This window comes from Sinohyriopsis cumingii, chromosome 6 (assembly GCF_028554795.1).
Source record: "Sinohyriopsis cumingii isolate HCF-2022 chromosome 6, ASM2855479v2, whole genome shotgun sequence".
NCBI lineage: Eukaryota > Metazoa > Mollusca > Bivalvia > Unionida > Unionidae > Sinohyriopsis > Sinohyriopsis cumingii.
The window spans coordinates 128,891,169-128,913,915 of record NC_142966.1 but is presented as its reverse complement, the minus strand read 5'-3'; the positions used below and the strand labels follow the sequence as shown (position 1 = coordinate 128,913,915).

General features: G+C 35.5%; 1 protein-coding gene across 1 annotated transcript; it reads right to left on the bottom strand.

The window, feature by feature from the left end:
* Nucleotides 1-5,718: 5,718 nt before the first annotated feature.
* LOC149797943 (telomeric repeat-binding factor 2-interacting protein 1-like) lies at nt 5,719-22,315 on the bottom strand. The gene is made up of 3 exons (XM_089960505.1): nt 22,187-22,315; nt 9,812-9,858; nt 5,719-8,915 (listed from the first exon to the last, which is right to left on the bottom strand). Exons 1-3 carry the CDS (start codon nt 22,313-22,315, stop codon nt 8,678-8,680), a joined length of 414 nt encoding a protein of 137 aa, XP_089816631.1. The 3' UTR covers nt 5,719-8,677.
* Nucleotides 22,316-22,747: the final 432 nt, after the last annotated feature.

Genomic DNA, 22,747 nt, shown 5'->3' with positions numbered 1-22,747 from the left:
TCATTAAAAATTGGGGTTACCAAATCCCAGGTAGAAGCATTGGAGCAGGCAAAACGAGGACAATTTAAGATTAGACTCTGCAGAAACGCAAAACAAGCAGAATAATTGCTTCAAAATTCAAGGCAGTTTGTCATGCAAACTCAACACAGCCAGGACCTTGCCTGATCAAAAACATATGTTATCCTGACTTGAGAAAATTCAAATCGATTCAACCTAATTGGGGACTGACATATGAGCCAAAAGCCAAGGATCAACAGATACAAGCTATGAAGAAAAATCACACAAACTTCATGATTCATTCTTCTGGTCTTGTTATTCATATAACTCATCCCGAGATTGGAGCATCACATCATACAACTGTTGTGGAATTGGATCTTTAGAGATCAAGTGTCCATATACAATTAGAGACACTGGCCTGAGTAAAGCTGACACTGATAAATCATTCCTTGTGAGAGATTGCAACAGTGGACTAACTCTTGACAGAACACATGAGTATTATTACCAGGTTCAATTCCAACTGTTTGTATGTGATACAAATTATGCAGACTTTGTAGTCTGGACAAGACAATCAATTCTTAATGAGAGGACTGAGAAATGCCATGTGTTTTGGGAAGATATACTTCCAAAAGCACTCCACGTGTTTAGAGTTGGAGTTCTCCTAGAATTGTTGACCTGATGTTATACATGCTTGCCACTACAGAATAGCAAAGGGGCAACACCTGGACCAAGCACTGCAATAGACCAGCCGTCACAGCCTACATGACTGCCACTACAAAATAGTAAAATGACAACACCAGAACCAAGCAATGCAGCGCACCAGCCATCAGAGTCTATATGGTGCTTCTGCCAGAAGAAGGAATATGGACAGATGGTTGCTTGTGATGACCAAGATTGTCAATTTCAATGGTTTCATTTTGACTGTATAGGCATTGTATCAAAGCCAAAAGGAAAATGGCATTGCCTTGAATGCATAAAAACCTGTAGCAAGAGTAGGGGTAGCAAATTCAAGTGACTCAGAAATGTTTTATCTATGCAAAAGCCTTAAAGCAAACAAGTCTTGTGTTCTGGTCTGGTATTACTGTATCATGATTATTGCTTTTATGAGAGAGAGAGAGAGAGAGAGAGATTAATATATTTATAATGATAAAGGCTTGTGTGTTTGATAATGATCGTGTTTTATCTATTCAAAAGCCATAATGCAAACAGGTCTTGTGTTTTGATCTGTCAGTACTGTATCATGATTAGTGCATTTACATGACAGGGAGAGAGAGAGAGAGAGAGAGACAGACAGAGAGAGAGAGAAAGAGAGATGTAGAGATTTTATGCCAATTTATGGGATGCAATTTTCAGTTTCAAGGAAGAAAGTAAATATCATTACATAACTTACACTGTATTTATTGATTTACTATTTATGCTGAAAATGTCAACAGACAAAAACATATAATAAATAGCTTTGATACTCTCTCTCCCTCATTAGCATTTCTTATATGAATACATTTACAGCTTCACATTTACTAGCCCATGGAACATTTGGGCCTTTTTATGTCAAGAAAAATGCACCATTTCAAGAAGACAATAAATATCAATAGATAACTTGAACTGCATTTATTGATAGGATATTGCAGTTGAATCCAAAACCGTCCATAGCTGAACACAATTTCTTAAGTACTTTTGTGTTCTATTTATAACCCATTTTTCTCACTCTCCGGTTACGATTTCCCACACACATAGACTTAATCATTACATTACCAGCCATAGGAACTTTATGCTCACTCTCTCTCATGTATTCCAGATTAATAAACCTCTCTCTCTATTTTTATATACATCAACATCCCACATTACTACATTTCTAGATGATAGCATAATCATTTTAATCAAAAGATACTATTCTTATGTATTTTTTATTTAATTTATATTTGATTTAATTTAATTGTTTGTAAGTTTTAAAATCTTTTTATTTTTAATTTCATTACATGTCAAAATAATGTAGTTTTGTTTACTAAGAACTCAATATTTTCGTCAGAATATAGTTTGACCCTGACTTTTCAGTTGTAAACACCTAAAACTGACCTAGTTCCCGGCCTTGATTTCAGAAATCACAGAGACAAGTAAACAACTTTTATTTTTATCCTATTCTTAGACTAAAATGATTGGTTTTTGTCAAGGTCATACTATGTGCCATTAGATGTAAATACTTCTCGAAGATTCTGGAAAGTTGACCCTCATCCGGGAATTTGTTATGCATTTCAAGTTACTGTATAATCTTTGTTTATAGTGATATTTCTCAGTCGTTCTTTAAAACACGAGGACTTAAAGGAGTTCTTTTGTTGTGTCAGTTTGGAGTTATTTTAATTTTTATTCAAATTATTTGGATTCAAAAGGTTTCATTCTTTTTCATGGAAATATATGAGTGCTCATACACAATTCTTGGACAATTCAAACACCGGATTATTGTTTGTGAATAACACAGAACAAAGACCTTACAATTCCACAAAGGATACGGTATACGTCATCACCTTCCATCATGGATTCTTCGTCGAGACTCGAATGTGAATTCATTAGAACATTTCATTATTACAACTTCTAAAATTTAATTCGTGGATTATTCTTGGATAGTTTTTGGATCTGATTCTTAAAACTGTAAGTTCTTATTTTTTCATTTTTACAGTATTTTTGCAGGGAAATAAATTATTTGTTAAATTTTTCAAAGCCTGTTGTTTTCACGCTTTCATTTGTTACTGTTTATTCGAGCCCAAACACATAACATAAGACTATATTTGGTGTAAAGTTTGTTAATGCAGCACACACTATAGCAACTCTATCAACAGTTGTCAGCCCTTTGTCATCAGTGGTCTGCAAATGGTCAATAGGCATAGTTCCGGATAAAAAAAAGCATACTTTTGTCGCATTAGCATGACTCATTCAATATTAATGCAAAGGTGAGCTAATTTTCTTGACTCCTCTAGCTCTAAAGCTGGTATTTGCTTTTTTTTCCTTCAATAAAAGCTAGCATTATGACAGAGGCCATCATAACTCCTCTGCTGTCTTTTACATCAAGACCTCAATCTGCCATAACAACATCTCCAGGTAGCAGTTTATTTATAAAACCACTATTTTCAGTGACAAACTTATCACTCACTCTGCCGCACCATGTTGGGAAAGGAAAGAGATGGTCCCTTGTGGAGTTACACCAATCAAAAATTTTACTTTATGATGATGTTTGTATGAAGACCAGGTCAAAGCTTTGGCTTCTGCATTTGAAGGGGTTTCAGTGAAGACTTCAAAAGAGTCGATAACTACTACAACTTTACCCTTCAGGTAATGCCTGAATTCCATAGGTATCATCTTCTTGATCTCCTCTCTCACAGGCCATCTGATAAGAGGCTGTAAATGAGTCAGCACATGAAGAGTATTCAAAAATGTTCTTTCACTGTTGGCTGTGCACACCGGAATATTATTCCAAGAAATTCATTGTGAACATTGAGTTGTAGTTTCATTAATGTTAGCATCAACTGATGAAACTTTGTCAAGGATGATAAATGAGTCTCTGTCAAGCATGAAGAAATAAGCAAAAAGACTTGCATTAAGATGTGGTGTGTGGGCAAACCAGTCAGATAGTTGACTTTGTCATCGTCTCCCTCCAAACTCTCTGCAGTCATCTTAGGGCTGGCTATTTCTGACTTCAGCTCCATGTTTTCCACAGTCAGTCTTCTCTTGTTGAATTGCCTCCAGATTATGACCCATTATATCGGTTTGGATCTCCCTTGTGTTGTGATCCACAAATTCTTCTGTCTCACATGTTTGGTCATCAGCCAATATGTCCTGGAGTGGACTGAACATACACATGTGTACGGAAAATTCCTGATCTTTATGTCCAAATGTCCAGTATTTGAAATCCACATGCACTGTCTTTCCTCCAACAAATGTTGTATCTGTTTGACATGTTTCTGCCATATGGTGGGAAATCTGAAGTATGACATGTCTTTCTCACGGTCAGCATGATTTCCACACCCGAACATGGCACAAAAGTTTACCATTGCTGCTGAACCAAACTTACAATGTGAAAGAAACATACTAGTAGTGTTGCCATACACATGGCATTGTAATCCAACATGGCGCACGCCAAAACTGAGGATGGCACATGAATGTGATCTATTGTTGATTCCTTTGGGACAGTGAGTCTGGTAATATACTGAGTCCATCCAGAATGTATTGGACCCAAATGTTGATTTGTTATTTATTAAACCACCAAGAAAACATCACAAACCATAAAGCAGGGCTTGGGATTTGGCCCCTCCCCCATTCTGCAGTTATTCACCACAATCAAATTGTCAGCTAGAATGAGTATTACTTTTCCATAAAGCATCTCATGACACTATTAAAATGCTTTCACTATGGCATTCATCATTAAGATACTGATGTGCAATTGTCAATCCTGAGTGGGAACTCCTGCCATTAGCAAAGTGAGGTTCAACTATTTGCTGTGATGTGACTTCACATAATTAGAAAATAAGATTATCTGAACCAGTGGGTAAAGATTTAGTCACCATTAGGACAACAAAAACAGTTGTATTGGTCTACAAGCAGGCAATACAAGATTATGAAATCTGCTGCCGCACTCAGACCCAATAGGTAAAAAAATTCAAGATTCAATTCTTTACAAGAAATGAAGCTATCATCAAAATGATTTCAAAGCACATTCCTGAGGAAGACTGACTGTTCAGATGTATTCTTAACTCCATGCCTATCAGGAAGAAATGTTGAGATGGGATGATACTCGATTATCCTTTTTGACAATGTATCCAAGGCTGAGTAGAATTCATGTCTTGATTTAAAATGTATCTCACCCGTCATTTTTACAGTATGTCATCCATAATTCTTGAGACATGTAAGATGATTTAAACTACTGTGAAGTCTCCCTCGTGGATGACATTTAATGTTTCCATTCTAAACTCTTTTGTCCAAATGAAAATGTGAAGAGAGCAGAGGTCTAAAACTGGCTGAAGAGTGCTGTTCGACTTTGGAGTCTGAATCAAAGCCTGGTGTGTTTTGAGCAACCTCTACTGCTCTTTTTGAGACTATTTATTTGCTGCTGGAGATCATCTACATTGAATGGATCTTTTGGGACAATTATAGCTATAGGAACCCTAACTGCGATCTGAAAACTCTCTGAAACAACCTGCACATTCCATGTATCAATGGGGCAAAATCTTTCCCATTCTATAGCAAAGTGTTTAAGTTCTCACCTTGCCCCAACCAGGAAATTCAACAGGGTGGCATGAGATTGACCTCATTTCTTTCTGGAAGGAGACTGGCATGAAGAGAAATTCGACAAAAATGATCCACAATCATGTGCTTTTCATCCATATTAATTCTTGAGAACCATGGCTTTGTGTACAGGCTCTGTAGGACTGCTGTCCCATTTGGTATGACTATGATGTCCTTTCTGTTCCTCTAATCCCATCACCAAGGTCGCTGATGCTGTTATGGAATCGACCAACATGTATCATGCTGCCCTGTTCACCACTCACCATTCATGAAATTGATTCCTATGTCTGTCCAGTGGGCAAGGATAAGCTTTGTTCTGCTTCCTGGAAAACTGACATCGCTACCAGGTCCAGCATACAGTCTATAGAGACAACATTCTGAGTCAACTATTGTTTGTCAATGAAGTGTTTATAGTCCATCTTTACTAATGACATGTTTGAAATACCCAGGTCTGCTAAATCCTGTTGATTGCTGGGACTTCTGTATTAAACACGGGCTTGATTTGTGCAGTGTTTTATTAAAATTGGACAGCAGTCATTGATACGAAAAAAGGTCCATTTACACTGAAGTTGTCTTTCTAAACAATGCAGTATGTCAGTGGCTCAACCTGACTGTGGTAAGTGCTGCATTGCTGGTTGGTCTTTCCTGACTAACAAGTTGATGAATGTTGGAACTGTGAACAAAACTGCTGATGGAACTGGAAGAGATGGACAAGATTCTGGTTGTAACAGGGGAAAAACCTCTTCAATCGATGTCCCAAAGGCAGAGACTTCTCGTCATCATTGGGTCAAGCAAAGATGAGAGTGCTTGTCAACATGATTCATCATCTAATGAAGAATGTGGTGACATAGAGGTTTCTTTGAAAGTTGGATGGTGTTGTTAAAGCCTGCTAAGAGTAAAGTAAAACCATGATAATGGCATGTCCCAATAGAGATACAGTAACTTCAAGGTAAGCACTAAGTAATTCATCAATAGTCTTAGCATGGAATTGGGCATCTGAGACGACAACATCTTTGTGGAGGGAAAAATGAACCATATAAGTAAGGTTTGATGGGCTGTCCTAGGGGCCAGGGTTATTCAACATGAATCTTGTTGAGATGGAACTGTAGAAGTACCAAGCCCACTTGGCTCTATAAATGGTATAGACTGGCTCATGGCTCTTGGTCAAGTCACCATATCAACTAGGCGCTCTGGAATTAAACTGGCCATAGAACAACATGTGTGCATTTTGGCACTATAATAGGTGGGCTGATCCCTAAGAGTGCTGGTGTTATGATGTTGAGACAAAATATGAGATATCTGATCAATGCAAGCAGTATCATCATTCAACATTATCAGCAAGACGCTTCGGGTGCTAACCTCATGTGATCTAAATATGATGGCAGAGTCTGACCCAGATGGAAAAGGGCCGTATTTTCCTCCCTTTCTATCAGTGCCCTGGTCATGCTGAGATAGGTTATGGGATACTGGATACACAATACTGGTCCCACCGACATCAGGTGAGACAGTGTCTTAGCTGGAATCACCTGCCATCAATCTGCCTCATATATCAGATGAGGTGACTAGCAATTCTACCTTTGCATCCTATTTGTACTGCAAAAAGCATCTTTTCAGGTTGAGGAGGTGAAGGTGACACTGGGACTGCATGCATAGCCATTACTGAAAAGGTTCACCTGATTTTCTTCTTCACTGGTGTGCCCTCTACCCACCATATAAAATTTGTGGATTGAGGTGACACTAGTGTTGATGCTGATGACATCCTTTTTTAATATTGTGCTTATTCACCTTCCCTTATTCTTCACTGCAGTCCACTCATTTCCTGTCCATTGTATGCATACTTTACATGCAAGTGGCATCTCGCACATTCCAGTCTTATACTATGATTACTGCCCACCTGTTTTGTGTGATTGCATTGGCTGCACTTTGTCCACCTGTATAAACACCTGTAAACACAGGAAGCTAAATGATATCTAAATAAGTGAAGCTAGTAAAATGTAGTTTTACAAAGTAACAAACTGGATATTAGAACAATTACACTCTCCATAGAAAACTACCTGTAAATACTGGAAATACAAGTGACAGCTTACACAAGTGAAGCCCATTATGCATCATTTCATAATAAATTAAGTGGATGCTAGTGGACTATTACACTGTCTATAAAAAAAATGGCCTGTAAACATAGCATTAAGTGATAGCTGATACAGGTAAAGCCAGTGAAGCATCGCTTTACAAAATACTAATGTGAATGCTACTTGACTATTAAACTGTTCACAGAAAATTACCTGTTAAAATAGAGTATCAGTTACAGGTATACAGGTTAAGTTCATGGTGTATCACTTACAACATTACTCGAGTGGATGCTGTTCAACATTTTAATCATCAGAAAAGTTAAAATAATAGACTGCAATTTATATGGCCACTTAAAACCACTTAATTCCAAAATGCACTGCTGCGAGCCAAAGATGAAAAAAATGCCATGCTATCTCTTTCCCCTGTGGCATCCAGCAAAAAGATTTCATCATTTCTCATGAAAATGCATAACCTATCATTGTGATCCAGAATAAAAGTTTCTCATTCAAATTGATCAGCAAGAGAATACCTTCATTCACGTGTAACAGATTATTTCATTAGTTTATTGATGACATGTTGTAGTTGATGCATATTCTTGGAAAAGGAGGAAATCTTAGCATAGGCTAAGACAGTATAGTGGATATTTGCCTGTGATTTGCAGTGAAGGCCAAAATGATTTCTCAGCAGTCATTCCAAATATTTTCAATTACTGTTGATAGCAAATCAGCATCGTTTGTATAACTTCGAAAGCCCTTCATGAAAGAATGTTTTCTGACAAATTCATACTTCTAGTTTCTGAGAAGAATCCATTAAAAAAATAGACATTTTAGTAATGGCAGCATTAAAAAAAGAAAGGCCTTTATGCCTGGATGATGGAAAATTTTGTCAAATTCTGTCGAGCAGCTTGTGAGAAGGAGTTAAAGTGTTAAAAGGATGATAAATATTTTGAACGAAAGGAAGTTATCTAAAATCTTTATTCAATATTAGTATATTTAAATTTGTTTTGTTCAAATTCTTCAACCTAATATGATTATGGCATTCCCGGCTTCCATCACATTCCAAACAGAACATAAAAATGTGTCCATCTGCTACTTTCAGATTTTGATGAAAACAAAGTAAGTATAATCAATTGGACTAAAAACTGAGGAAGAGTTATGATTTCGACTGCCAAGTGTGTGAGATATTCCTGAAAATATTACCTCTCAGTCGACTTGAGAACATGCAACACAAGGCTGTTATTTAGGCAGTAAGTGCCAAAACAAAATATCATGTGATAGTCCTTACATTGAAGGACTAATCACACCTGTAAGGCTACCCCTACTCTGCATAAATTGCTTTTTCAGTCACAAATTATTGACTTATAAGGGAGTATATATGGTAATGCTAGATCTGGTTTTAAACTCATTGTATACATAAGTAAATAAGATATTATAAATGAAGTATAATAATTAAAATTAGATGAGTTTACCCACTTGTAAGTTCTAGTATCAAGAAGCTTGTTTTGTTGGACACAGTCTTCAACATATTTTGCTGCCAGATAATCATCAGCTGTGATCACAGCACCCTTCTCAGCCAACCTGAAACAACATTCAATACAATTAGTACTGTTACTCGGACTCAATTCCACTTATAAAAATTCAGATTAAGAAAACAATTAAAGCACAGAAGTAACATTGTTGAAAGCAAGACAAATTTTAAAACCATTCGGCTATTAATGTGTGTGTGTGTGTGTAAGAAGACATTGGTAATTACCTTTTGCAAAATCTTGTTACACTAAGTTATGTTTAAATAGGAACCTGGCCACAGCTTGCAAATTGAGACCATCTTGGGATAAAATGTCACTGTACATACGAAGATGTATCCACATACCAAATAATGACCGCAGGGGTCACACTATAAGGCTGTGCAATGTGGTAGTTGATTTATCATTTTGACCAACTTGCAATTACATATCTGTAATCTAGGTACTACTATCAGTTAAAATTAATTACAATTTATAGTTTCTAATGTGCATATGGCTAAAATACACTATCTACTATATATATATATATATATATATATATATATATATATATATATATATATATATATATATATATATATATATATATATATATATATATATATATATATATATATATATATATATTGCATTTCTTGTTTTGCTCTCATTTCTCCCTATTCTGTCCAAAATGGAGAAGTCACTGTCACTTAATTCTCCCTAAAGTTCAGGTCTAGCGTGACTCCTGGACTGTGACTCCTGGACTGTAACTCAAGATTCAATAGACCCTTAGTGGCAGATGATCCCTGTAGCTATGTTACACATGTTTCTGATTACTAATACAAGCATTTTCTGTTCAAAGAGATAAAACCATTTTACCAATGTCTTATTTCAAAAAAGGTTAACATTAGTTACATCTAGATTGATTGAAATGAGAAGGCCTTTGTTGTTAACTTTAGGAAAGATACTTACTTGATGCTTTCCTGTAAACACTTTGATGTGATCTTTCCACCTCCATGCTGGAATACAAATGAAATGTGAGTAGACCTAATAGAAAACTATGCAAGTTATATTCTCAAGTGGCTATACATATTTATTTATAAAAAGTACATGTAATTAGTGAACAAATATGGAACTGTGCTAAATGCTGAGATAATTACAAATGTTAACTTTCATTTGATTTGCAAGACCACTGTTCTAATAAGTCCATACCATATCTAAAATACAACGCTGTATCTGGGCTATATGTAAACACACTGTGTCTAATTTACACACCCTGTATCGGACTTAATACACACTGTATCTGACTTGTAAACACTACATCTGACTGAAATGTACATACATTTTATCTGCTTTACACACCCTATATCTCGCTAGGATTTCAAAACAAGGAGTCCAGGACTCCCATTTTGGTAAAAATAGGAGTCCCACCATCAAAAGTTCCAGTTCCTTCTTTCCTACAAAATCAACACAAACATAAGTGAATCTATTTTTAGATGGAGAGGTTTTCGTAATGTAATCACTCACTATAATATAGTTTCATTACAACAGTCCACTGACAGGATTGCAAATTTATAATTTATTTATTTGTATACATACTTGTAGCAATTTTAGGCAAATAAATAGTATCTGATTTGCTGTTTTTTCCACCGTATTTTGCAAATACGTGTCAAGTCAGAAAACAGCTTAGACCTTAAAGCATATCTTACGAATTCCACAACTAAGCCTTGTCCCATAAGTTTCTGACCTACATAATTTGCATTTTAAAGTTAAATCTTTAATAAAATAATACCTAGGTTTTGGTTTCAATAATTTGTATATTTTTTCTGAATATATTTGCCCGATGATTTAAGAAAACAGACAATCTAATAAACTGGTACATCCCAGACGTAGTGAAGTCCGCCATTATTTCCCGTTAGGCCTACTGGTTCACTTACTTTCAAATTAATTTTATGACGAAATAGTGTATAAGAGGCAGTTAATATATATCCAGATCACCGATTCTGATCTTAAAACACAAGTTTGTATGTTATATCATCAAAGGATAGCATGCAAGAAATTGATAGTTGCGGCCTTACTTGGAAAAGGTTTAATGGTCAATCAGCTATCAAAACATAATACTTGTGAATGAGCAAGAGTTTGTTTGTCAACGTAATTGATATAAAAACTAGGCCTAGCTACTGATGCCTTGATGAATACATTTCGCTACAACACTAGAACTAACCGGGCTAAGGCGAGGGGCATTTAAAAAAAATATGGTATGGTCAGTCAATGTACCTCTTAAATAATCACAGGGCGAAGTCATTTTCGCTTTCCTAATAGGTGAAGGCAAAGTTTACATTTTTAGGCGACTTGTCACCCACTTACGAATGGCATTTTGTCTAAGTCTCAACATGTCTTGATTCTGAGGTCACGTGCACTGCTTATTCCACTACATTTGGAAATGAACACAATAACGAAAGCTAAAGTTGTTTATTTGATGTACGTTTATAAATGACCACATATACATCTCTGGGTCTTTCTGCCTCTGAATTCAATCACTGTAAATCTCAGTACATTTTCCTACCCGGACGCCAGTCAAAGCCTTTGAACTTGCCACCCAGCTATTGCATCATGTTCTTTTTTATGTACTCTTATAAAATGGCAACATGTATGTATCAAGGGGTCTTTCAGTCACTGAATTCTGTCATTGTAAATATCAGCACAGCTAACTGATCAACATTTTTTCCCCACAAAGCAGGTGGCAGAAGCAGGACTGGCAAGTCTTTGAATTTTCCGCACACCTATTACATGCGTACGAAGGACTCCTACCTCAGTGATTTTCTGCATCCCAGATCAAAAATTGGCATCCAAATACGCGTAATTAAGTGTTTCCGAGATCTCTGCAGACTTAATATACACTGTATCTGACTTGCATGTACATAAACTACCAGTACATCTGATTTACACATCATATGATGTCTACTGTGTGGCAGGTTATAGTGATGTTTCACACTGGGGCATCATGCCACTGACATCAAGTATCATGTCCAACCAAGTCACATTATCCTGACACCAGGTCAACCAATCCTAGCACTAATCTCTTAATATTGAGTGCCAAGCAAGGTAGCTGCTAGTGCCATTTTTATGTCTTTGGCAAACACGCCAACCCCTGGTGAGGAAAAAGTGTAATCCAAGTGGACAAAAAGAAGACTCTGAGCAGAAAAAGAGTAATCCACATATAATATAATAAAATTTCAATGAGCATATGTACAAAATGGTTTTGCATGGGTTCGAGTCTAGGATACAGCCAATGTGGGTATGTGAGAAAGCTTGCCAGTAGCTTCTCGTGGGTCGGTGGTTCTTCCTCCACCATTAAAACTGGCTGCCAAGCATAGCCTAACGTGTGCTGAAAAATGGCGTTAAACCCCACAACAACAACAAAATGATTTGTTTACCCCTTCTGGTCTTTTAACATCAATTACTGCTTCAAATTTTCATATATAGCACTTTGAACTTTAAAAAGCAACAGTCTCTCATATTGCATTTCAAAACACTTTGTACCAGCTGAGATTTTGAATGTTTTGCACACCTATAGAGAACCAAGTGCTACGTTGCAGAGCCTGGATTAGAATTCAGTTTTACTTTTGTTAATAATACTGAACAATCTCTCACAATCAGCATTAGAATGGTAAAGAACCAATATTCCTTTCATAACCTGATAAAAAAGAGGAAGTATATATCTTCCAGTTACTGCATCTTTTAGCTGGGATATAAGGTGCCATTGCACATCAACTCTGTCCACATGAAGTACATTGTCAGGTAGAATGCCAGCCTGATACTTCAGGAGTTCTCCTAATATATCAGCAGCCTTTCCTGCAGCAAGGTGCATCATATGTCAGGGACAACCTGATATGTACACTGATGGAGACATTTGTCAAAATATAGTATGCAAATCCTTTATGAATTCCAGTCATCACTGATGCATTATCAGCTGAAAACCCCATACAATTCTGGGAACTTATGTTTATTCAAAACATTATTAAGCAAATAAAAAATGTTTTCTCCAGTGGAATCTACTGTTAATTCTGGTAATGAAAGAAGAGCACTCAGACTAAGACCTTTTCATTGTCAAAGTCTCTTACACAGACTGGGTACAACTTTTTGTCATTATGATCACTGCTTCTTTTTGTGCAATACTAAACGGCCAAATTTTCATGGCTTCTGCATTTTTAAGTGAAGTATCTTCTGTTAAACACCTAACAATATTAGATGATTTTGTTCTTGCACATGCATATTTTCTGCAAATATCCATGTGAACAAATGACCAACATAGTCTTCTACTGCTAGGGGTAGTCCGTGTTCTATTACTATTATGAACTGTAAAAAAGAAGTTACCTTAGTATTAGAGTTAATAAAGCGAATTCAAGGTTTCTTTGTTTTATCACCATGACCAATATTTAAATCATTTCCACAAAGCCTGCAATGCGCGTGAAGCTGCCCTAGAATGGAACGCTGTATTGTGTAATTCATGTATTCATCTTTGAACTGATTTTTCGTCTTTTACTAATCCATCTGTGAAATTATTGAAAAACATTTTTGCTCTAATACAAGCATTCACTAGAATAAATCTGATGACTTTTAGCACCAAATACCTACAGACTGGTTCTGTACCAGATATGAATTAGAACAAAGAATCGGCAAGCAAAGATTAAAAATTAGAAAACCAATCTGTTCTTTCCTAACTAAGCCATACAGCTGCTATAAATAAAAATCTAGATCAAAAGTTTGAAGGTAGAAACCAGCATGTTTCTTGGAAATAGGGCAGCTGCTATAAACTGAAACATAATACTGTTAGGAAAGTGCACACAAGTCTACAGACAAGCATACTCTTACGCTGTAGCTACAAAGAAGCCATCTATTCAAGAATATGGTCTGAAAGATTAATGGGATGTTAATAAAAATGAGAAAACAAATTAATTTCTGGGAGAGGGGGATATACCGAAAATGCCTAATCTGAATACATTTACGCATAAGGCATAATTAAGTGAAAAAAGCATAATGATTAAGCCAAAAGCATAATGGTTGGCATGTATGCTTTGGTATGACTTAGTCGTGGTTTAAACCCACAACCTCATACATACAAGGTGGATGCTCTAACCACTTAGGCCAATGGAGCAATCATATCTGACTTAATACATACTGTATCTGACTTGTAAAAACAGTATCTGACTTACATGTACAAACACTGTATCTGATTAATACAAACTGTATCTAACTTACATGTACACATGCTATCCGAGTTCCACATTCTATCTGACTTACACAAACTTTAAAAAAACATCAACACTGCTAATTAATGTTATTGCTGCTGCCACTGAATCAACTGATGAAAATGTGATGGCTACTTCTCAAAGTTTGCCAATGAAAAAATACAATGAATATACCAAGCAATACAATAATGCTTACTTTGTACTAGATACAATAAGAACATTTGAATGCCACATGCAACAATACATTGCATCCATCCATGTGGTAACTCCTTTTGTCAAAAGATCTAGAATTTTTACCAGCCCATTCACCCACATTTATTAACGATATATTACAGAATTGTTTTAATAATACAAATCCAATTAGTTGTTTTCTTGCTTTAAATATATTCTGTATTGCAATTTAGCTAATCACTATATGGTGGCTGAGATAATTAGAAACTTTTGATTTTAGACATGACATAATCCTTACATGCACTATAATACCACGGGTATTTACTGTCTACAACAATCTCAAGGCCCAGTACATCTATTCTGGGATGCGTAAAAATCACATCAAAAATCAACTGAATTCTCAAAATTGCACCAAACAGTTTCAATCCCCATCTTTAGACAGATCGAAAAATGGACAGATAAAATGAATGGATGGACAGCTATGCTAGTGTAATAAGATGCTTGTACTCCACCAAACAGCCATATTTTGTGTTAGTCAATAACTCTGATCATGATATGTTTGATGAATAGATGACATCAGACCCCAAATCTCCAACATACCAATACAGGTATGAGGGATGACTTCTCAGATGAGTACATTACTTTCTGCTCCATTGTGATGCTAACCTAATTTGATGCAGTGTAGTAAACTCAGTTCTCTAGAGAAGCATCACACAGTGATGCCATGAGCACATTTGTTTACACTAATTAACACCAAGTCAAACAGACTAAATTCTTTGGAAAATTATTTCATTAATGATTTAAACCAAAGATACATACCATAACAAAAATCCACTTCACTAAAGTCTTAATATACCTCCCCATTTGTTTGTACACCCGAACCAATTTAAAAAATGGTAATCTTTAACATCATAAAAAGTGTACAGAACTTAGCTGATTCATTCATTGATTTATAATCTCTAACCTGACTGTGAGTAGAGTGGCACTAACACCTTCATCATCTGCACGTCTCATGCTTAACTAAGTTTTCAATATAATAGATGGACATGCTCAAGATCCATTTCCAGTTCCTGGACCAGTCCATTTTCAGCAAAGAGGTGTGTGCACGACTACAGATATACATACATGTGTCATCTGCTTCCGATATTTACAATGTTGAATCAAGCAATGGAAAAGAATGAAAACAACAAATTTGCCTTTCACATGGATTTAACAAGGGGTTTAATTTCTATGTTCATTTGTGCAAACGGATGTAATTCCAAACTCTCAACATTATGGCAATTTACGGAATTATCTGGCAGTTACCAAATAGGATAAACTATGTCATTATGTTGTCTGATGGAGATAAACTAACCCATAGTGTATGCAATAGGGCGCCGTGTTAGTCTGGAAAGTCCGTTAAGCATGAAAGGTGCAGGGGATACCAGTAAGAGTGCCATTCTAGTCACAGGTTAGAAATTATAAATCAATGATTCAGTTGACTTAGTTTTGTGTACGTTTTGTCACATTAAACTTTTTGCTATTGAAATTGTTAAGTGGGTACAAACAAACGGGGCTGTATAGTGAGATGAAAAAACTCTTTTTCCAAATATAAAGTTTTCATAAAACTCCTTACCAACTCTACCACAAATCAACTTCCTGCTAAAACATAGCCAGTCAGCTACTGAACATGTGATGGCAACATGAAATAAGACTCAGTGGATAGCAACACTGTTTAGAATCCTGTACTGCATTATAAAATTTGATGTAGAGCTATCATCATTGATTTTGATGTGGGTTTTTTATTATTATTATTATTATTATTATTATTATTATAATTTGTGCATATTTACACAACTGCTCTGATGGCCTAGTGGTTAGAACATCCACCTCGGAAGTGGGAGGTCATGGGTTCGAACACTAGCTCAGTCATACGATAGACTTCCAAAAATGGCATCAACATAACAACTGCCTTGCTAGGCACTCAGCAATAAGAGGTTAGTGTTAGGACTGGTCGGCCTGGTGTCAGGATAATGTGACTGGGTGGGAAATCATGCTACTTATCTGCAGCATGATGCCCCAGTTCTAGACATAACTATAAATTGCCACAATGCAGACATCACAACAATATGACTGAAAAATTGTTAAAGCTACGTTAAAAATCCTAATCACACACACAACACATACTTGTACAATACATTTCATAATTAAATCAGTATCCTCTACATTTTTTCCAACATATATCAAAGTATTATAATTTTTATCTGAAAAGTAATTTTACTTTCACTGAATTATTTGTATTCATGCTTTAAGAGATCTTTAAATTTAACCTGTTTTGACCATTATAATTTTCTTACCTTGTAGATAATTGCAAAAATGATAATAAACTGCAATTAAAACTTTCTTCTGAAGCTTTGTCTTTTTTCCCTGATTATTTGCACTTCTAGAGAAATGAATTGTAAACAATGCAAGCCAAATTTTGAGTACCAAAACTACATTCAAGGATTAAAGTTCTGCACATCCACAGTTAATTATTTAAAAAGAAATAAAGAAAACAAAAATACATGCCATAAGCTAATTCTAGTATGTTTACTTAAAAGTAAAGAGTTTCAATAATCAACAAACAGTTTTGATATCACCAATAATCACCATTTAAAAATATGCGCTATCAAATTTGAAAAAACAACATCCGTTCTGAAATGGTCGGTAATGAAAGTATACGTGACCTGTATGTAGGGACGGCAAAGGGTAGGGGAGGTAACCAAAGCAGACATACCAAAATATGTACGGAACTTTTCGGTATGGAAATGTGTGAAAATCCGAATGGGTGGGTACACTCTACGGCAATTTTACTAACGGCCACATATCTTCATGATTCCGAAAGGTGCCGAATATTTTCTAAAGTCTCTAAAGCATGCGTAATGACACTTTTTTCTAAAAAGCGCGCAGTGCGGATAATACAAATGACCATAGAAGAGAAGAAATATTAATGAAAATAATTTATGGGCCGATTACGCAGTTCTATTCAAGATATTAATAAATAATTTTCATTTCTTATACTGAATAGAGACAAAACTGCTGCAATCGTCCACGTAATGAAGTGCAATTATTCATTTTTGTATGACCCTGTTCGATGTAATTGTTCAGCCTCGTTTCATTTCACCATGTATATGGATCGATGTGAAGATGCAAATATTAGAAGCTGAAAATCACTGTACACAAAATATGATAGTCAGTTATTTTATCAATAATAATGAATAAAGAATTGATTTAGAACAATTAGTTTTTTGTTTATCTTCTGTTGAACTGTTTTATTTGGCCTGCTTTAAATATATAAGAAGGTCACTCACACGTCAATTCGTGCCAATTAGTAGTATTAATTTGTCTTCTTCAATTTTAATCCGGGATAAATTATCTTGGTAGCAAGCAAAATTGTGTTTCATAGTTATTACTTATCAGACATTTAACAAATCTTGTACGGAGTTTCTTTTATTTTTTTGTGTTTTGCATGCTGGTGTATGTATATCCTTGATGATGGAGTCCAATAAAGACATTAGAACTTTAAATGTTCGGACAGCTATTGACATCTTTCATAAAAGTACATCAGAGACAACTGATGAACATTATTTAATAAACAAATTTGCAGAAATAGCTAACCTTGATCCATCATCTATTAATAAACAAGCTCTAACTGCAAAGCTGTATCGATACAAGAATAAACTTAAAGGGAAACGAGGGTTGGCAAAGAATGAATTTGAAAATGAAGCATTTTCAGTTCCAGTTAACACTGTGACAGCACCTAAAGTTCCAAGTGGAAAACTTTATGAAGAGGAACTTTCATCTTGCAAGCAAGCATGTATAAGTTTAGCAACTGAATTGTCACAGTTCAAACAACAGTCAGAACAACAAACAGAGTCATTGAAGGAACAAAAAACTGTTGAAATTAGAGAGACTATAGAAAAACATCAGCATGAGATTTTAAGTCTTAAAAGATCTCATTCTCAAGAATTAAAAACTCAATCAAAGAAATTCAAATCAAAGACCCTGCAACTATCCTCTCGAATGAAAAAGTTAATAAATGATAAAGAAAAAATGCTTCAGAAATTCAATTTTGTTGCTAAAGAGAAACGAGATGCTTGTTATGAAAACACTCTACTGAGGAGAACCCTATCACGATATGCCATTAAGAGAGCTTCTGTTGCAAACAACAGCGCATTGCAAAAAACAATAATTCGCCAGAAGCAAAAGCTTTCAATGTTGAAAACTGACAATGAAAATTTCAGGCTCAGCAACATCAGATTAACTATTCAGTTACAACATGAGCAAGAGAACGTGAAAATATTAAATGAAAAGTTGACAGCATCATAAAATGCAAGTGATATTGAAAGTAAAGAGAATAGTCAGCTGAAGAAAGACTTGCAAAATATAACAGAGGACAGAGATTATTTGCAAGCTCTTCTACAAGATAATGCTGTAATTGACCTATATGATCCTGTAACGAAATGTTACACACCCAATACAAGACAATGCATTATGAACATTACCAGTTATAATGTTGCATCAGCTAATGTAGGTTCAGTAATAACAGAAGTTTTAAAGCTTGCTAACAGAACTCCTAATGAAGTTCCATCGAGGAGAACTGTGGATAATATAATAGCTGAAAAACTGCTATTGGACAAAAGCAGCTTGGAGCTACTGTTGGTACAGCACAAAATACATGCTTGTATGTGATGAAACAAGAAAATTTGGGCAGACATACCAAACATTTTTGTTAAGCGATGAAAACAAAAATTTGTATTTTCTGGGTCTGAGAGATATGTCTGACAAATCAGCCAGAACTACACTGGACATTTTTAGGAACATATTAGATGACATTTCTGATATGTGTGAATCTTACAGAACCAATAATAATACAACCCTTGGGAATAGTATTCTATGCAACATAAGAGATTTCATGTCTGACAGAGCCCAAACAAATTTAGCTTTTACAGAAATGTTAGAGCAATATAGGAGAGATGTCATGCTTACGTTGCGAACAGACAGCCACAGTTAAAGTTAATAATTTTTTCTGTGGACTACATTTACTTGTAAATTTTGCTGAATGCCTTTCTCCTATTCTCTCCCTGTTTGAGAAAAAAGAGGAGCAGGATACATCTTCATCAGACACTTTAGATGAGGAAGAGACATCATCTGGTGAACTGTTTAGCTCTGATGCTAAAACAATCTCTTTTCTACTTTTCTGTGGAAAATGCTTTGCTCGTGGTGTGGATGAGAAAAGTGGTTGCTATAGTGCATTTAGAACATTTTGCCAGTCTCAAAATGAGAAGAGCATGTTTGTTAATTTTCGAGGAAATAGATTTAATGTTATATTTTTAATGGGTCAAATAGCCTTTTACCACCATCAGAGGATCAAGCAGTTTTTTGAAACGGTACATGGAACATGTAACAGACTTCAAAAACTGACGTTATCGCTTGTGAACAAGCCATACATAACTGCCAGCTGTAAGGTTCTGGGGCTCATATCAAAGTTAATAACAGTCCCTTTATGGAGATTGATTGAAAGTAATGTTCATGTTTTAGACATGAATAACAGTTATCATGCACTGCTAGCCTTCTTTGACAGAGCTAGTCAAGAATCTACAGATTTCATTAATGGTAATGACCACCCATTTGAAAGTAGTCTAATTGAAAAAGACGAAATTTATGCCAAACTTGTTCAGCCCTGTGATGGCATTGATGACAATGCATGTGCTCTTGCACAAATGGCTTTCAAAGGACTTGGAAGTGTTCTCAGAAAGGCCATGAAAGAACAGCTGCCTGATGGAAGTTACTTTCAGCCAACAGACGCAATCAGAGAACAAACCCAGTCAGTTATACCACATAACAAAGTTCCTGAGCATGTTTTTGGAATACTTGACTTCTTTCTCCATTACAGACCAAATGCCACCACTATCTCTAACGAGGCCTTTCTTATGTTTGTATTCAATAAAACTTCAGAATGGCTGGAGTCACTTCCAATAACGGAAAAAGATAAATTGCTATCGGAATGTAGAAAAGAAGGTAGACAAATACAAGCCAAATATAAAGGCAGGCTGAAAGAAATTGAGGCAAAACGAAGAGAGAGTTTGCAAAATAAACAACTTGCCCTAGAAAAGAAACAAAAAAGAGCACTGCAAGTAAAATCCAAGCACACAAATGCAATCCTTTATTATGGATTGTGGCAAAGACCAGATGATGTTGAGAACATCCTTGCAGAGCTAAAAATTACAGAGAAAAGAAAGGCACTAACATCACAAATACGATTCAGGCAGAGAGTCTTAAAACAGACTGTAAAAGATAAACAACTGTACAAAATGAGCGAAAAGGGTACGGCATACTCAGTAGAAAAACTGAAAAATAACCTAATTCAGTTAATTAAAGATGCCGCAGATAGCCCAAGTGAGGAATCGCCTGTACGTGAAATTCCATTACTTGTTGGAAAGAAGGTTATTCATACCTTCAATGAGGGCAAGTGGCCTGGGCGTGTATTGAGTGTAGTAGCGGGATTTCCTGAATTTTACAACATTGTATATGATTGTGATTTGCAGGATAAAAGTTCCCCAAATGCCATCTACACTTACACTCTCAAAGAGGATTACAGAAACGGTAATCTGGAAATTGTTCCAGAGGCGTAGTGTAATTACAGCTGTTACTGTTCCTGTTACAGTTATGCTTGTTCTTTCACAACAGAATGGCCAAGTTATCAGTGAAGTGGAATTACTTTTATAAGCATTTATTGTTTAAAAGTTTTATGAATTTTGTTATTATGGTTTTAAGTCAAGTCCTTGACATAATTCCTAGCTGAGCTTAATATTTTATGACAAACTAGGTTTTATTCAGCTTTAGGATGATTCACTTCATGCAGTAGATAAGAAACATTCAATTTAGATATTTAGAAGTTGATAATTTATATTGTCGCTATATTTTCCAAGTAAAATGCAACAATTTATTAAATTGTATCAGTGCAGTCATTTAGTTCATATTCTTGCATTGTGTTGAGACTTCTATCTTTCTTTTGGAATACAACAATTCAAGTTTTGCTCTTAGGTTTATAGAGTGAATTATAATTATAATTGTAAGTAAGGATGAATAAATGCTTTTTACACTTATTTTTAGTAGTTTGCAATGAAAGCAATTGTATATTTTTTTAGTCTTTTACTCATATTGTAAGAAGCCAGTTATCTTTTCCTTTTTGCACTTCAAAAATTATGTGTACGTCATTTTGTACGTAAAAACACCACACTGATATGATCTATAGGAACAGGAAAACAACATTTAAATGGGCTATACTCATCAGTTCATAGTTTAAACCTATCAGTAAGACGACCAGTTTAAATTTATAATGTATACAAATTTTTTTTTAAATAGTGTCTTTCTGACGTTTTTCTGTAATTTGAGTACGTAAAAATGTCGGAGGGTACCGGTATAAAAAACGACATAACTCAATCAATTTTACAGATATTCTTTTCTTATTTATTACTTTATTATTCATCTCAAAGATGCTATTACCATAACATCTGTTTTCAAGCTGCTTATAACAAACTGTTAAAAAACCATTGCCGTCCCTACTGTATGGCTTTTACTAAACTCGATTTCGATGAAGTGCGTCAAAAAACAAGTGACGTAATTCACGAACTTCCGATAAGGGTTCGGTTAAAGGCATTTCAAAAATAGTAGTAGAGAATATTTAATTGTCTTGTGCTACGCATACTGTGTTTAAAGAACTTGTGCTTCAAAAGTAATGAGAGGCATCGCTATGACAAGGAGTAAATTTCTAAACTGATGGTGTCTAATTGCATCAAAACCCAGTTCACCCTCCTAGCATCTCAGTTGTTACTGTTATAAAGTGTCAGCATATATTTTCGAAACAAAAATTAAAACAAATCAACCCATAATAAATATTAACCTCAATCACTGGTCTGAGTTTTTCTCTTTCTGCACAAGGTCGCATATAAAACACGATGCGTGATCCATCATCTCGTTTAAATAGTGTTTCGCCGTGCGAACATTTCTCCCAGTTTAGACGCCCCGCCATGTTTTGCATTGGTGTTAATTTCACCGATCACGATACGGGGTCCCGAGCTCAGATTTGATGAAGACAGGTTCGTTCGCAGGTACATAGCCACATGCATGGTATCAAGGAGTGGTGTCACATAGACGTAATGCCTTGAAAGCACAGCCTTGGCCTCGCCTCAGTTTTACCAACATTCTCGATAATTTTCCTCGAATTGATATCGTGCTTCATCTTTTTCTGATCATACTTCTAATAATATTTGGATTTTTGTGAGAGATAAAAGCAATTCAAAGAATGAAAATAATCTCTTCAGTTTTAAATTGCACATTTATTCTTTAAGACAAGTTGATTTAAAACTCAGGTTTTCCACAATATTAAAAAAAAAACAAATGGACTAATGTCACAAAATGCAAGAAATTACGAATTATGTCTTTGTTGCATACTTGATGTTCC